The sequence below is a fragment of the Vespula pensylvanica genome, chromosome 9 (genome assembly GCF_014466175.1).
Source record: "Vespula pensylvanica isolate Volc-1 chromosome 9, ASM1446617v1, whole genome shotgun sequence".
Taxonomy (NCBI): domain Eukaryota; kingdom Metazoa; phylum Arthropoda; class Insecta; order Hymenoptera; family Vespidae; genus Vespula; species Vespula pensylvanica.
Genome location: NC_057693.1, coordinates 1451344 through 1468805, shown reverse-complemented (window position 1 = coordinate 1468805; position 17462 = coordinate 1451344). Strand labels below are relative to the sequence as shown.

The 17462-nt window shown below is 28.9% G+C and overlaps 1 protein-coding gene and 1 non-coding gene across 4 annotated transcripts in view; one reads left to right on the top strand and one right to left on the bottom strand.

Moving 5' to 3' along the window:
• Positions 1-2116: 2116 nt before the first annotated feature.
• On the bottom strand, positions 2117-2198 carry Trnas-cga. Its single transcript has one exon. It is a non-coding gene; the product is annotated as a tRNA-Ser (tRNA).
• A 1855-nt stretch (positions 2199-4053) lies between these two features.
• The window catches only part of LOC122632010 (echinoderm microtubule-associated protein-like 2), a 27907-nt gene continuing 14498 nt past the window's right edge, over positions 4054-17462 (top strand). The window contains exons 1-3 of one of the 3 annotated variants that reach the window (XM_043818371.1): positions 4054-4185; positions 4399-4866; positions 15344-15452. In XM_043818371.1, the coding sequence (XP_043674306.1) occupies positions 15407-15452 (46 nt within the window). In that variant the 5' untranslated portion in view covers positions 4054-4185; positions 4399-4866; positions 15344-15406. Of the gene's footprint in view, positions 4186-4256; positions 4867-15343; positions 15453-17462 lie in introns of those variants that run through there. The other 2 variants (XM_043818370.1, XM_043818369.1) reach the window with 2 other exon arrangements.

Sequence of the window (17462 nt, the reverse complement as noted above, 5' to 3'; positions counted from 1 at the left end):
AAGAGGTGGCACCCGAAATTGCGCCAATTCCACGTAACCCATTAATCCTTTCTGAGAAAACAAAAGCTATTGGTTCCAAGAAAAATCCTTCTCGCAAATCAGGTTTTGTAAGCGGATAACATGACATGCGAAGAGGTGGCACCCGAAATCGCGCCAATCTCACGTAATCCATTAATCCTTTCTGAGAAAACACAAGCTATTGGTTCCGAGAAAAATCCTTTTCGCAAATCAGGACATGGGAAGAGGTGGCACAGGAAATCGCGCCAATCCCCGATAAGATATGCGCCTTTAATAAATGCAAATTATTTATGCTGCTGTAATTCTTTCCAATCAGCATTTATATTAGAATTATTATTACAAGTTAATGGTGCGCAAAGAGGTCCAGATTAGTTTTTTTTTGTTAAAAATTTTCAATTTTGTGTGGATCAAAATTTTGCTACAACTTTATGTTTTTATCGTTAAGAAATTGAAAAAATTTTTTCTTGTCACAAATGTTTGCATCATATTATATAAGGATTTATTGGATATATGGTGTAATTGGAATATGGAATAATTGATATATTAATTGCTGCGTATCGAAAAGAATATTGAATTTTTATTCTCAATAAACATTTATTTTTATTTCAATTATTTATATGTACAAAATACATTGTATTCGTCAGTTACATGATTATTTACGTAATAATATAGGTTTAGGTATATTGTAGTACAATATTGTATAGTGTAAATATATATAATACAATATAATATAATGTTTAACGTTTAAATGTATATAAATGTAAACGTTTAATTATATATAAATATATATATATATATATATATATATATAATAGATTAGTAAAAAGCAAGGCAATTTATTATATAGGTGTTACAATTTTTTTACTTAAATCTAAAATTGATGTATGTTTGTGGCATAACTTCTATTTGCATTCCTTTTCTTGCTCTACGATGCACAATCTTGTAAATCTTCTATAGCACAGTACTGTTTTAAAGGTTCTATCTTTTCTTTCTTTTGAATAACTTCTTTTTCTTCTGGTATATGTTCGTTGTCATCACTGGTTAACAAATCTTGCGAACATGTAGAATTTATTTGATGACGTTGAGATGCATCTGACCAGCTAAAAAAAAATAATTGTACTGTTTAGTTTACATATTTATTTAAATTATTTTGATTGTATTTAGAAAGGAGAAGAAAGAAGAAGAAGGAAGAAGGACTTTTTCTTTTTAATCTTTTTTTTTTTTTTTTTTTTTGAAATAAAAAATTTCATGTTCTAAAGTACCTGACAGTTAACGTTACAAATAAAAATATATTTCGATCATTCGACCAGAAACATTGATTCACGACACTATTCAATTTATTACACACACACACACACACACACACACACACACACACATATATATACAGACACACACGTAAGATGAACGTAGACATCATCATAAAAAATCAAAAAAGAAGAGAGAAAGAGCGTGCGAGCAATAAAAATTAATCTCCAAAAATTAGAAACCGACAGAACAGAACGTACTCTTCTTGCGTTCATCAAAGTTATAAATTTGATTTGTTATTCTTTGAATTATGTTATATAATAAAAATTTATCTACATAATAAAAAGTAGTCTTTAATATTGCTTTTAATATGTGTATGTATTTTCTCAATCATTCATAATGGTAAAGCAAATAAGAAGACAATTTAAATCATGCATTTTAAAATGTTTCGTATAACAATCAAGATAGACATCAATCAAGATAAAATCATAAACAATCAAATTAAATAAAATGATATTTTCAGATTAAATAAATTAATTAGTGTCTTTAAAATTTCTTTCATAATATTATACGATCGGTTTAAACTTCCAGACACATAGATTTATTATACATTTATCACGATAAGATATTTTTCGTTTCCATCATGCGATAATATACTTAATTATTTCATTTCATTTCATTTTTGCACTCGTCTAAATCTACAACAGTTATGAAAATTATTTTCATGCTTCTAATCTTTATCGGGAAATAAAATGACGATTTCTATATGTTCGCGCGAAGCGTATATTAAAAATATACGCATATTGTAAAAAAAAATTTTGAAAAGAAAAACAGAAAGAAAAAAATTATACGCTGCGGACAGGATTCGAACCTGTGCGGGCAAAGCCCATTGGATTTCGAGTCCAACTCCTTAACCACTCGGACACCGCAGCTCGTGTTAAGATAATACAATAATAATGTAGATAAAATATTATAAATTTGCGAAAATCATTATACTAACGAATATATTAAACGATATAAGTGTTACTATGTAAACATTTAACTCGTATATGCTTCAAGATTGAATGAAAACCTTTATAAACGCGAAACTTTTGTAAATATTGTTAATTATCCATTCAAATTGAGCTTACATTTATTTATCGTCGAATTCTTTCACACGTTGAACACATTTCTTCGTTCTCATATAAAATTAAATTATTGATATAAGCGTGTTATCAAAATTATTCAAAAAAAGAAAGGATAATCGATGAATAGTATAGACAGCGCCATCTGAAGACTACGTAAGTTATTTTTAATAAATAACACATTGTTCTCTACCGATAAAGAAGACGACGAGATCGAGAGTGACAAGATTATATAATTTTTTTAATATTTTGCAGTAAATACGTGATCGTACCTTCGGACTTTACTCTTGTATAACATAATTTATATTTTTGTAATATTATGAAATTATTTATAATTAATAAAAATTATTTATTAGTGCCGCGTGATTATCTATTTATATATAAAATTTAGCATTGAAATAAATAGTGTGTCATATATATATATATATATATATATATATATATAGAATGATATTCGTAAACGATCCTAAGATAATAGATGCCAAGAGTGATCTCATCATGAGATCAACGACACGTGTCGTATGTATTTATTACCACAGAAAAAATAGGACATATTGTAATAACGAGAACTACCTTTCGAGTAGGTTTATACCTTTTTCAATTGTTCTTTTTTATTTTTTTAAAAAAAGACAAAAAGAAAGAAACGATTTCGAAACAGCAAAATGTCGGTTTACCATTACGCATATACGAGAAAGTATTACAAAACTGTCGAAAAATCGATTGCAAGCGAACACAAAGATCCTCGAGAAAGGCAACGTTCGAATTTCTTTCAATGATTCGTTCGTTTTCAAAGACGAAAGTCGCTCTTATAAAACCACACACGGATCTTCGATATTAATCAACGGCGTCATGCATTTCTCATCAGACTGATGACTCAAACCACGAGTAAATTTCATAACAGCTTGCAGAAATTTAACAACTGTCGTGGCTTCTCCATTACCGTAGTATTATTATACGAAAAGAAGTAAAGAGACAGAAAGAAAAAAAGAAAGAAAGAAAGAAAGAAAGAAAGAAAGAAAGGAAGGAAGGAAGGAAGGAAGGAAGGAAGGAAAGAGACAGACAAACAATTATTGCATCCAATTATAAACGAAGAATAATTACGATGAAAAAGGAGATAGTACTAAACTAAAATTAAAACAACAGACAAAGAAAGGAGAGAAAATTTTTCTTTCTTCTTTTTTCTTGCAATCAGAATAGCAGGAGAGAAAAAAGAATAAAGAGGAAACAATATAAATCTAATATACAGAAAATAATTCCAAGCTATTAGTTAACTCACGACGAATTAATTAATTAATTAATTAAGAAACTAACACAAGTGAAGATCGTTAAATAACGAAGAAAACTCAACTTATTACAACGAAAGAAATAGAGAGAGAGAAAGTGACAAAGAAAGAGTGAGAAAGAGTAAGAGAGAGAGAAAGAGAAAGAGAGAGAGAGAGAAAGAGAAAGAAAGAAACAAAGAGAGTAGTAGGGATGCTTTGTATAAACACCTGTTGCCCTTGTTAAGGACGCCACACCGGTTGATACGTCACTGGGACTAAATCGTCGGCGGTGGCTGAGGCCGAGGCTCACCTGTTGGCGCGAGCAGTGCTCGCTTGGGTTCTCGAGCGTGCGGTGGTGGTTCTTTGTACGGTGCTGCTCAATAGATAGATAGATAGATAGATAGATAGATAGATAGATAAATAGATAGATAGATAGAAAAACAAAAAGAAAGAGAGAGAAAACATAAAATAAGAAGCATCATCGATTCTATACCACCATCATCGTCCTCGTCGTTGTCGTCGATTTTTACAAAGTCTTTCGTTACTCTTTCTCTTTCTCTTTCTCTTTCTCTTTCTCTTCAAGAACCATCGAATCCTTTTTGACCTTTTTTCTTTCTCTCTCTTTCTCTATTATTCTATCTCTCTATCTACTCTCTCAGAATCTCATCCGTTATATTTTTCTACGCACCTTCTACGGAAAGGAGGAACAACGTACAGACATACAAGAACAGTAAATAATATTTTAGGTGTAAGTGAATAAACGGGAGACGCGAAGTTGTGTGTATCAAACAAAGGACGTTTCAAGGAGGAAAGATAGAAAGAGATAGGGAGCGTTAGAAGGGAAAATAAAGAAAGGAAGTAAAGCGTACTTTCCACAAAGTTGGGGAGCAGTCGTCGAGAGTGTATCGCTATCGCACCAAAAGGATTGTATGCAAATTCCTGGGGAAATATCCTCGGGAGGCTGCACCGGCTCCGCCCATACGATCGTTTCGCTCGCGCTCCCGCAACCCAGACGCAATCCAGAAGTTTACTCTCTTTCTGCACTCGCGTGTGTCTCCACATATATATATATATATATATATATATATATATATATATACACACACACCCTTCTTTCTCTCTCTTTCTTTTTTTACCGTGTATGTGTGTATTCGTGCTGCTGTGACCACCGTTCAAGAGGAGATTCGCTCGACGTGTTCTTCCTTCCTCGCCAGGTACGTACAAAAAGCATGATTATTATTATTATTATTATTATTATTATTATTATTATTATTATTAATATTATTATTATTATCATTGTTATTTCTTTCTGCCTTTTTTTTTATCTGGTCATACGTTTTTTATCTGGTTTTACATTTATTGATAAGAAATAACAAATTTTTAAAACGATCGATGAAGTAACGATTTTGTTTACTCGTTAAAGTATAAATAGAAAATCACTTTTATTCGTGGATTATGAGTAACGATACAATGATTCTTGAGCTTATTATTATCTTAACTCATACACATATAGTTTTATTGTATCATCGTCTATGCGTTACCGTTCGCTCGATAAAAATTTCGAAGCTATGCGATTGGAATGGCCGAATACCTTCGCAGGAGGAAAAAGAAGAAAAAGAAGAGGTGAGTTAGTGACGTCAACGTACGATGTACATACATGCGCAAGGATAACGTGATCAGAGTACTCGAACGATCAAAGAGATAAATTCGATGATGATGGTGTGACGATGATCGAAGTGTTTTATTGAAGTAGAGTTTTTATTTTTCTTACTCTCGAGAGATACAAATACATACGTACTTAAATATGTACGTTATATATATATATATATATATGTACGTACGACCATTATTTATCGACATAAATATTTTCAAACGTTTAATCAATATTTTAAAGAAATGTTGAATATTTATAATAAAATATCGATAAGTGAAGCAAACGTGACGATTCATTATTTATACTGATACAGAATATTCATATATGAGGATCGTTTGTTTTACAATACACTTATCATCGATTGATTAAAAAAAAAAGTAATATTGGTCTAATAAATAAAAGTCTATATCGATATCGGATATACTTTCGAACGTTTTAGTTTTTCCTTAGCTGATTCGAAAAGCGTGTCTGAAAGTGAAAATATCTTATTTATCGTAAAAATAAAAAAAATTATAACGATAATAAGGAATGTATAAATAGAAAGTATCTTTTTATCTTCTTAAAAGAATAAAGATTAAAGAGCGTTTCAAATAAACCGATCAATTATTCATATAAATATATACATAGCTGCTTACGTATCGGTACGTAATGGACGTTCACGTATCTACTTACTTGCATCGATTACTTTTTTATCGCAAATAATGATTTCTTCGATTCGCTCAGATAATCAACATAAACTTATTTATTAACATTCGCTGTAATACAAATCACGAATCACGATTCGTTTTCTATTTTGAGAAGTCATTGTTGTTTCGCAAAATCATTCGCATAGAATTGGCACGACGTTGTTGTTACCAGTTTCGATCTCTGTACAACATCTGCCAAGGTCGAGATGATTTTTCATTCCAACCGCAACAATGGCGGATCCGATCACTCTCGATCGCGTTCGTGCATAACGCAAATTATTTGAAAATTGTTATACTATAGTATAATATTAATATACTATAAATTTTACATATATACATGTGTATGTAATATATTATGTGTCAATAAAAGGTGTTATTATAGTTGTGTGTAGATAATACACAACGTGTACACAAGTATATATATATATGTGTGTGTGTGTGTGTGTATGTATGTATGTACGTATATTCACTTATACTTATATATTTATATTGTCTGTCGCGTATTACGAGTGTACACGAATGTCTTTACGTGCTTCGACACGGAGAAAGTCGTTTTCGTCAGGGAAAAGTCATCCCGTTCTGGCAGATGAATACCAGACGTGGAGAGGAAGTGGTCGATCGTGGTGTTCCCTTTGAAGAAAATCGATCTTCTTGACTCGTTTATTTTTCGAAAGTATCGAACGAAAACTTAAACTTTCTTATACGCTGGATTAAAGAAATATTCGGGTTTTCTTTTTTTTTTTTTTTTTTTATATACGTATATTGAATAATATTTTTTTTTCTTTTTTACTTAAAAGAAAAGATACTTTCAAACTTTTCAATAACAAGTATAAAGAAATCAGTGTGTTATATAAAGTTAAATATTCGAAGGATTAAGAAATAGATTGATTTTTTTTGTTATAGCAGTGATAGTAGAAGTACAACGATGAATGAAATTGTTTTTTTTATTTTTTTTTTATTTTTTTTTTTTTTAATTATATCACAACGTATATATTTTATGAATTTGTGCTTGTGTGTCATGTGTATCTGTGAAATTTTGTGAAACGAATTACATTTATTCTATAAAGATCTATAAAGTCGTATAATTGGCATTATATCGCAAAACATTTCATTACGATCTTAAAAGATCTTAAGATGAACATAACTTCAGAATCGATCAATTTTATATGATATTTCATAAAAAGTCGTTTGAAAAAAGTTTACTTTCTCTTTTACATGCTAGACACATTTTATATATAGCTATAAAATTAATTTCTTTCAATTTACTACTATTAAGAAATTTTCGAGTATTTTATTAAATTTACAAAAAAAAAAAAAAAAAAAAAAAAAATTACTGAATTTAGAAAAATTCAAAATTTACATTCTCGAATTGTGGAATTTTTGTTATATTACGAAAATATCCGAACACTTCTTTGAGACTTGTACTTTATTTAATTTCACCGAACAAAACGTTACGAGTATATATCGTTTTTCCTTTTCTTTTTTCTTTTTGTTTCTTTTTTTCAATGGAATTTGCTGACTTGAAAGTAACAATAGAGCGAGAGAGAGAGAGAGAGAGAGAGAGAGAGAGAGAGAGAGAGAGATTACGATGCTGAATGTCGTGAGAAATTCTCCCGGTACGTACTTAAATAGATAGCAACGTTTCATCGTTCGTGACGGCTCGATTCTCAACTAAAAAACGAACACTCGAAATCTTCGGATGTTTCTACGTTGTCCTAGAAATATTCTTTTTAATCTATTCGCATTGTAGTAAGGTATTTGCCAAACGTTTGAATTTTCAGTTTCAAATTAGAAATATCACGTAATCGTAAAGAGAAATATGCTGAGATGTTGTTTACGTCCATGAAGTGAACGTCGTCCAAATAACTGGCCGTGACCTAATTGTTGATCACATTTACTATGTTTCTCGCGATAATAAGAAACGCCTCTCTTAATGAGTATCTCCATCGAATGACAATATTATTAAAATACGCATAATTTATTTATATATTAAATATTTATAAATTAAATATTTATATTAAACATGTATAACTTGAAAATTAAACAATCGCCCATGACGATCGATAATAATTTTTTACAAGAAATGTATAAACATCTTTGTAGACGTTAATATTCAAGAAAATACTTTGAGAATGATATAAATCATTTTTCTCATAAACACATTACATTTTTCTTTTTCAACAAATATTGTACGATTTTCAAAAAAAAAAAAAAAAAAAGAGAAAAACAGAAAGAAAGAAAGAAGAATAAAATAAGATAAATGTTCATACAACGCGTTATCTCACATATTGCGATACGTATTACAAGTACATACGTACACACACATGCACGCACATATATCGTAATGAAAAAGACTGACAACATTTCTTATCTGTTTGCGATAAGTGTCAAGGTTAAAAACGACTGGTATTTGTTCTCCATGCGAAACGAACAAGAAAGGCCATACCTATCCTAATTTATTATTTGCAAACGATACGATACGAAATACTATGTTTGAAAATATTTCAGTAACTTCCTTGACCTTCCAAGGCAGCGAACGAAGATCGTAATAAACACGAAACGGTGAGAGTCACGGATGCAATCGCGTATATATAAGAGGCTTACGTGTTAATTCCACTATGTGCACGCAAACGCATAGCTTGCATCGCGTTGCAGTTGACTGACCTCGATGTCCACTATCCACGTTAGGAATAGCGAGTGTAAGTGGGTGTCCACGAGTGGGCATCAATGCTTTGAATCCATTGGAATTCTAAGTGACTTAGAAAGAAAATTTATCGAATTTATTTATTTCTACTGTATAATTTTAATCATATATATATATTTTTTTTTATTCGATTCGTAAAACTAAGTTTAGTATTAATATTTCATCCTTAACAGTTATCATATTAGAAAAATCAGATCAATTTTATCATATAGGAAATATCTGCTTTTATTTTATATACTAATAAGAAAAAGGAATTCGATAAAAAATTTTCGTCCTAGTTCAATAATAGATATGAAAATAATATATATAAAAACAAATTTTTATAATAATTGCAAATGAGATTATGTCATTGATTAAGAAAAACAATTTAGTACAGTGCATTCGATTCATTCCGTACTTTTTCTTTTTTTATCTTCTTGAAATGAAATTTCACCTTTGAGTATTGAATCGATTAAACATTGATTTATATATCAGGATAGATTTAAATATTAGATATCAGATATAATTATACATTGAAATATTAAACATACTTAGATATTAATGTCCAAAGATATTTTAAAATAATAATGTCTAATATTTAATCTCCAATTAGATACGTTTAATGTTTAATGTTACACGTCTTTTTAATATTTAATGTTACTCTGACAAGTAATTCGAAACGAAATAATTTAATAATCGTATGTTATTAAATTCAAATTATTACTAACAAGAAGAATAATTTCTATGAAAGCTATTATCCCGAATTTTTTCTTTTCTCTCCTTTTTATTTTTATCATTATTTTATCATTATCAATTACACACATTATATCGTTAAATTAATGTACGTTGTAATACTATACCATATGATATGTCAGAAGATTATAGATCAATTATAATCCAGAGTAATGACGAAGAATCTTATGGCGGCTCTTTCTTTCAAGAAACGATACTCGTAACGCTTAGAAACGATTGTTGAAAGGACCGTTGAGAGCTGTGTTTAACTCTCGTCTCTTCTTTTAGTCCGACGGAAGATACAGACAGTTATTTGCCGCTTTTCGCACGTTATATCGTTCACGTTATTAACATGCTCGTGGAAGCATAGACAGTGACGTTAAATAAAATCACTGTACTTAGCGGTCATCGTTTCTAGTTTCTAATCACGCATTTCCCTTCCTATCTACCGAAGCTATGTCGAACGTATTAATAACATTCCTAACGGTTTCAATTCTTTCAATTTTATATTGTACATATGTACTATATATATATATATCTTTTTTTATATTCTAAATAATTTGTATTATTTCTTATTTTATTTTGATTTTATCAATAATATATAAATTATTGTATTGTAAGATTTCATTCAATTATTATTCTATATAATTAATAAAAGAAACAAAGATATAGAATTTATATAATCATAATATTAGATGAGGTATATAATAATAATGTAATATTTGCATAATAAAATATTGATGTTACTTCTTGAGATCAAATAAAATTAATTAATTACATCTTATATCTCGAAAAATAAAAGGAAAAATATAATAAACAAAGATTAAATATATTATAATACGTAAAATAATTACGGTGTGATAAAACGAATCTTTCTGATAATGAATGATTAGAATTTGTAAAAAAAGATATAGTAATCCTAATACAATGATATAAATAATTTGTGATACGTACCATTAAACATATATAATAATATTAATTTTTATTTCATTGATTATTTTCTTTGATAAATATCTATTATTTGAAAATAATTTTACTAATATAAAGAATATTATTATATGTACACATACATATATATAATATTATTTTCTTATATATATATATATATATATATATATATATATAAACCATAAAAATTAAAAAGATCATCGAATAAAATGTTAATGTTCGTAATTTGATGCAGATGTTAGACATTGTACGATTGGCTCGTAACATGAAGTTAATAAAAAAAAAAAAAGAAATAAGTATGCTTCGTAGAATCTGCATGATAAAAACGAACGGAAGTTTAGACGTCGCGTTTAGGTGTATTTAACGGTATTACGAACGAAGAAACGACGGCATGTGCTTTCCCACTGTTACAAATGAAAGCATCATGCTCTACTTTCAGTTATGGGATCGTTCATTAATATACCGTGGAGTCTCTCCTTCGAATTAACCGAGTGTTCTATTAAAAAGGTTCGAACGTGCAGAAGTCGAGAGTCACGACGAATGTCGTGACACGGTTTTGCGTATACATAAGTATAATGTAACTATCTATATGTAGATATACATGACGTATACACGCCAAGTTATTTTTCAGTTGCTTTACTTATACATACATACATATATATGTATGTGTATATATGTATGTCCCTCAACTAGGAGGTTAAATCGTTCGTTTTAAATTAACCCTAGTTTCGTTCACATTCCTCGAATCAATTTTTAGCTAAACGTACGAAGATAAGATAAGATATTTTTTTTTCCTTTTTACTTTTTTTTTGTTCCATTACATCAGAATTATTAATGATTAATACGTGCGAATAAATTTTTCTAATCTTTTTCCTTTATCTATATCCCGATGATCGATAAGAAAGATCTTTCGTTTTATACATTTTATATATCAAGCGATTAATTGTATGTTCAAAGACTCGTATTCGTTTATCTCTAATAATAATAAAGAAAATAATGGTCACAATTTTTGATTATTGTTTGTTTTCTAATATTCGAGCTTTTCTATTTCCTAATTTATATATTAATTGTGTAAACACGTAATTAAAAACAAATTTGTCAAAGTTATCGAACGACTTAACGCCAATTTTAATGCGCCAGTTTTGAATATATTGAAAAGAGAGAGAGAGAGAAAGAGAGACTGCTTATGGATCGGAGAACGGTGAACCAATTTTCCATCGTCGTCTCAAGTACATATAAGGATCGTGCGTGTAGTTAAAACGGAGAGTGCAATACACACACATACACACGTACAAACACACACACATATTTACAAGTATAGACAGAAAAGTACGCACACGATATCTTGTAAAATAAGCTTCGTGGAGTCTGGTCATATGCACCAATAAGGCAGCATTCTGGACGGGTCAATGCTTACTGGTTTTGTGTTTCGCGTCTCCTCGGACTTTCAACGATCTCTCAGCTTCGTAAGAAATAGCCGAACCCGACACTTCTTTTACAATCATTTTCTTCAAGGGTTGCCTTACCAGATCACTGATCAAATTTCGATTAACGTATGCACCTTACCAGCTGTTTTTCATCGAGAGAAAAAAAAGATAAACGTGTGTGTACCTATTTATCATTTTCTTTTTTTTCATACGAGCAATCAAACGTTAACAGCTGATCGTAATCTTGAACCTTTTGATTTACAATTCTAATCTATGTGAGATGATTCCCCGTATTATTTTTTTATACAATTGTTTTACGAATTTTATATGTATGTATAAGTAAAATTTATCTAAACTATGTATATATGTATATAGAGTTTAAAGTATAAACAATGTATACATATATACATTTTTATAAAAGATATATAGTATTTTATATATATATATATTTATTTATTTATTTATAGACTCTATTCATATGTATATATGTATGTATATATATATATATATATATTTTTATATAACTCAGTATTACAGTTTAGATAAATGACAAATATAATATAATAAATAAATTATATAATAAAATTATATAATACATAGGTTTATAGTTTTATTAAAGAGAGAAAAGAGAGAGAAATTTTAATTATAATAATACCTAATTATAATATTAACTTTATTACAACTTTATTACAATAGAAACTTATTAATATACACACATGCACGCACACAGTTTCGATAAACTTCAAGTATAACATAGAAAGTAATGTGCTACTTTTCCTCTGAACTAACAATAATCTTATAATTATAAATTCACATGAATGAATTACATTAAATTTACTTAATTACTCAATTTCATGCTACAATAAAAATGCTCTTATTAGTTTTTTTATGTATGAGAATCACTATGGATACTTGAAAAATCTCTTTGCTTTTACACGAGATATTTAAAAAGAAAAAAAGAAAAAAATGAGACCTACCTTTCAACTATTTTATCGAACAAAATAATCCAAAACTAATTATCGCTCGTATATCGTTGATGCATGCAGATGGAAACGTGCGCGCGCGTACGTATGTGCGTTTTTGTATGTGTATTTGTGTGTGTGTGTGTGTGTAAGTACATGCTGTACACTTTGCGTAGGTCGAGAACGAATTTCCAAGCGAATGAACGGCTACGAAGAGGAAGGTAGAAAAAAGGGTCGAAAGCGTAAATGCCTTCGAAGCATGAAAAGGGTCGAAGGCTCGAAGCTCACGACGCAAAATTCGAAACGCTCAAAGGGTTGCTAGCTTTGACGCTATACTTTCGTTCCACCCTTCTGCCAAATCCATTATACCCTTTAGCTCCACGAAATTCAATCGCTTTTATTTCGTTTCTCATTCATGAAAGAACTCTCTCGTCGTTTGCACAGTATAATATAACAAAAGAAAAAAAAAAAAAAGAAACATAAAAGCTTTAAAAAATGTTATTTAACGACAGGTACAAGCAAAGTTTTATAATATAATCTGAAAAAATGGTACGTCGTAATTTGTCAATTCCTTTTGTTTCCGTATACATAATTCATAATAAATATAATTTTATTATGAAATATTTAATATGAAGGAAATATTATAAACAATGGATTAAGATAAAGTAAACAAAGGATTAATATTAATTTCGAATAATAATAATAAGAATAATTTTTCGATTAGTATAAAATTATCGATAGTATAAATTTTTGTAAAAATATTTCACATGAATTATTTATTATTATTTATGTAATATTATTATGAATATAAATGAGGAATTAATTAAATATAACGACTACTATGGAACGTAGTAAAGAGAGAGAAAGAGAGAAAGACTAATTGCTTTTCTAAATGCTTAAAGCAGAAATTTATACGTAGTACAAAAAAAAAAAAGAAAGAAGGAAAGAATAATATTTATATTATAACATGACTCAAATTACGTCTCGTCAACTGTTAGACTGACCTTCCAAAAACATAAATAGTCTTGACATTATGTTGCCCTATATGTTTATCGCCACGTGTCTGAACATCTCTCTTTCTATTTTACGCGTAACAGAACAAAGAACTAATAATCTAACAGAATATTCGTATTTATTTACATGATCCTATCGTTCTAACTATAGCCAGAGCTGGAATTCCAAGTAACCAAACTCGTTGCGTAGTTTTCTAAATCCCATATATAAATTTCTTACTTTACAAGATACTATTCTTCTTTATTATATTTTATTTCATATAATTTTATTTTATATATAACAAGTAAACGTATACATTATATGTTATCAGTGAAATTTGTTGACCTTGTTTCATTGAAATATCGAATAATTCTATTGTAAATACCTTTATTCAATAATAAATATTAAAATTAAATTAAATTAAATTAAATTAAATTAAATTAGATTGTAAGATAACAAAAAAAAAAAAGAAAAAGAAAGATCGATGTACCCTTTATTGGAAAATAAAATAAAAATGTTGATAATCCGGCGATAAACGTGTAATAAAAATTGTCTTCAACTATCTCTAGAAATACACGTGCGAATGGCCGTACATGTGCACCTTTCTAAATCGCGAGATATGCGGGTCCGTGTATCGGTCGAAGCGCAAGTTTGCTGCACTCTCCGCAACCCGTTTTCCACATTCCATGTATTTTTGCATTATACACGGTCCGTTGACAAACGGTACTGTCGTCGATAGGCTCGATTTCTCTCTCTCTCTCTCTCTCTCTCTCTCTCTCTCTCTCTCTCTCTCTCTCTCTCTCTCTGTCTCTCCCTCTGTTTTTCTCCATGATCATTGTATCTCGTGATATTACTAAAACGAAAATATCAAAGATCTGCAAACTCGTGAAGTTGCAAATCTGAACAAAAATTAAGTCGGTTCTATTCGATTTCATTCTCTCGACTTTATCGTATCTTTTGTTATTCGAGAATATTGCCACGTATTATTCTAATTGATAACAAATATTCTCTTCTACTTAATTCTCTATGAACTTATTTTTCTTTTGATTTATAAAAAAAAAAAAAAAAGAATGATATAAAACGTGAAAGTTACGATATATTTACTTGTAGAAATATTATTACATTTCATTACAGTATAACTTATAATTAAAAAATATGATATATGTATATAGAAATATGAGTAAACTTAAAGTTACATAAAGTTATAGAAAATTAAAGAATTAAATATAGCGGAGATTATTAATGATCGGCACTTATTATTTACAATAATACTCATGTATAATGTTAACTTAATAATCTTGCTAACTTTGTTTAAAATGTTTTTTAATATATCTTTTGTGACATTTTTATATAATAAAAGTATAGTTTAAAAAAAAATAAGAGCAATGTCTAATGTGCAAAGTATGACTATGTGCATCTATTTTCTTATATTTTTTATATAAAAAAATTTATGAAAGTTGTTAAATGATTATATCGATTTGAACAAAATTGATTAACGTATTAATAATGTTCATTCTAACATTAAACGTACATTAAACATTAAATATATGTTATATATACGATCTTGCTTTTCACATTATTATTATTTCTTTCATTTATTTTATAGGAACGTGGGTGATTATCCAACAAAGTTTTGCAGAAGTATGAAGAGAAAACTTCGAAGTCAACGATGCGCGTAAACGGGCATCAGACACACGGAGTGAAGCAAGAAATGGGTAAAGTTTTCCTTTTTATTTCTTTGAATTTTATTTTATGTTAAAAACTAGAATTACCAATTTACTTTTATCGCATTTATTCAACCGGTATTCCTAAAAAAAAAAGAAAGAAAAGAAAAAAATAAAAGAAAAGAGAAAGAAACACTTCGTTCGTTATGATTTTTATTATTTATTTAATCGTAAAATATTAAATAAACAAAAACAATTTACGATTAACCTTATACCAATAATTATGATTTCGATAATATTAAAAGTAGTTTGGTAGTTCTAATTTTTAAAATGTTCCAATGTGAATATATTTTGATTTTCATCTTCATTATTTCCTTTTTTCTTGTTGTTTTTTTTTTATTTTCTTTTTTTTATTCCATTTCATTTTATTTTACTTCGAATTGGACTATTTCAAAATCAACGATAGGACCCTAGTTCGTGACTCGAAGTCGTTGAAAACGAAATTAGCGTTCAAGGCTATCGAGCTCTTTGAAAAATTCCAATGGACGAGACGAAGGTGCTCGCACAAAAATATCTACTCTCGTACGCTACATACACTACATACATACATACATATATACATACATATATATATATATATATATATATATATACACACACACACGATGGACACTCTAGTGTAACACACTGTGGCATTCGTTATATAAGCCATTCAAGGTGCCACGATGACGTTACACGAAGGTGTGCCCAACTCATCCTGTTCTTTCATTAATTTTCTGTTCATCCAATCGATCGAATTTTACTTAACTATAATAACATTTGAAATTGTATTGATTAGAATTTTTATTCTCTTAATAGTTATACGAGACTTGATAAATTTCTTTAAATGGAAAAACTAATCGACAAGATAACGTTTGATGTCATCTTTCCTCTTGATGTCGAAGTTCACCGAATTTAGGTCGATCGAAGAATATTTAAAAAGAATCCGGAAAAAGGCCAAGTACTTTTTACGATACTTCCTTCGATCGTATCCAACGCTATTATTAACGTTACGTATCTAATTATGCACCACCTACGCAGAACGAGTAACGCCTACGTTGAGGCTACATACGTGCGAATTTTCAGCCTATAAATATCTTCACGTCCCCGTCATCTTCGTCCTCATCGGACTAATTCTTCTTCTTCTTCTTCTTCTTTCTTTTTCTTTTTTAATAGCTATCTACTAGAAAAAGAGAGAAAGAGAGAGAGGATAATAATGATCGTATGTATAATTAAATGAAAAATATTAACACGTTTTGAATGCCAAAGCGATCTTACAACGTTTAATGGAATTTCTCATAAATTTTCATTCTAGGTTACGTAAAAATTCATATTTTTTATCATTGAACTTTACTCTTATTAAAAAGTATATTTTATATTATTTTCCAAATGTCATAAAAGAGATAATGCAGTATTTTTAAAAATAAAATTTACATAATTTAATTCGATCGGTATGCTATTTAATATGTCAAATAATGGTATATTAAATTTTTCGAATTCAGAAATTGTAATGTATATGCTTATATAATGTGCATATAAGGTGATACGCGTTCTATGGCAGCTCATAGATAACCATGGTGACCGACGAAGAATCGTGGCGTCGCGAATATTATCCTTCCGTCCATTCGACCCCTATAAATTCCTTGATATACGTGACCACCCAGCGAGATAATAAAATGTGCTCGAAATGATGAATTAAAGTTATACGGAAAAAGAAGAGAGAAACAATCTCGATAGTAATACAAAAAAAAAAAAATAAAAGAAAATAATAAATGTTTGACGAAATAAAACAATTAACAATAAAACGAAATTAAAGAGATTTAGAGTAATGACATAAATTATAAAGTAACGTAATAGAAATTATTATACTTAAATTTACGTATAAGAATAAAACAATAATAACGACGTAAGACAATTACTATGACTTACTACGAATAATATAATATATAATAATATCATATATATATATATGTATATGTATCTAACTTAGAAACGTGATAAAAAAAAGAAGAAAAAAGAAGA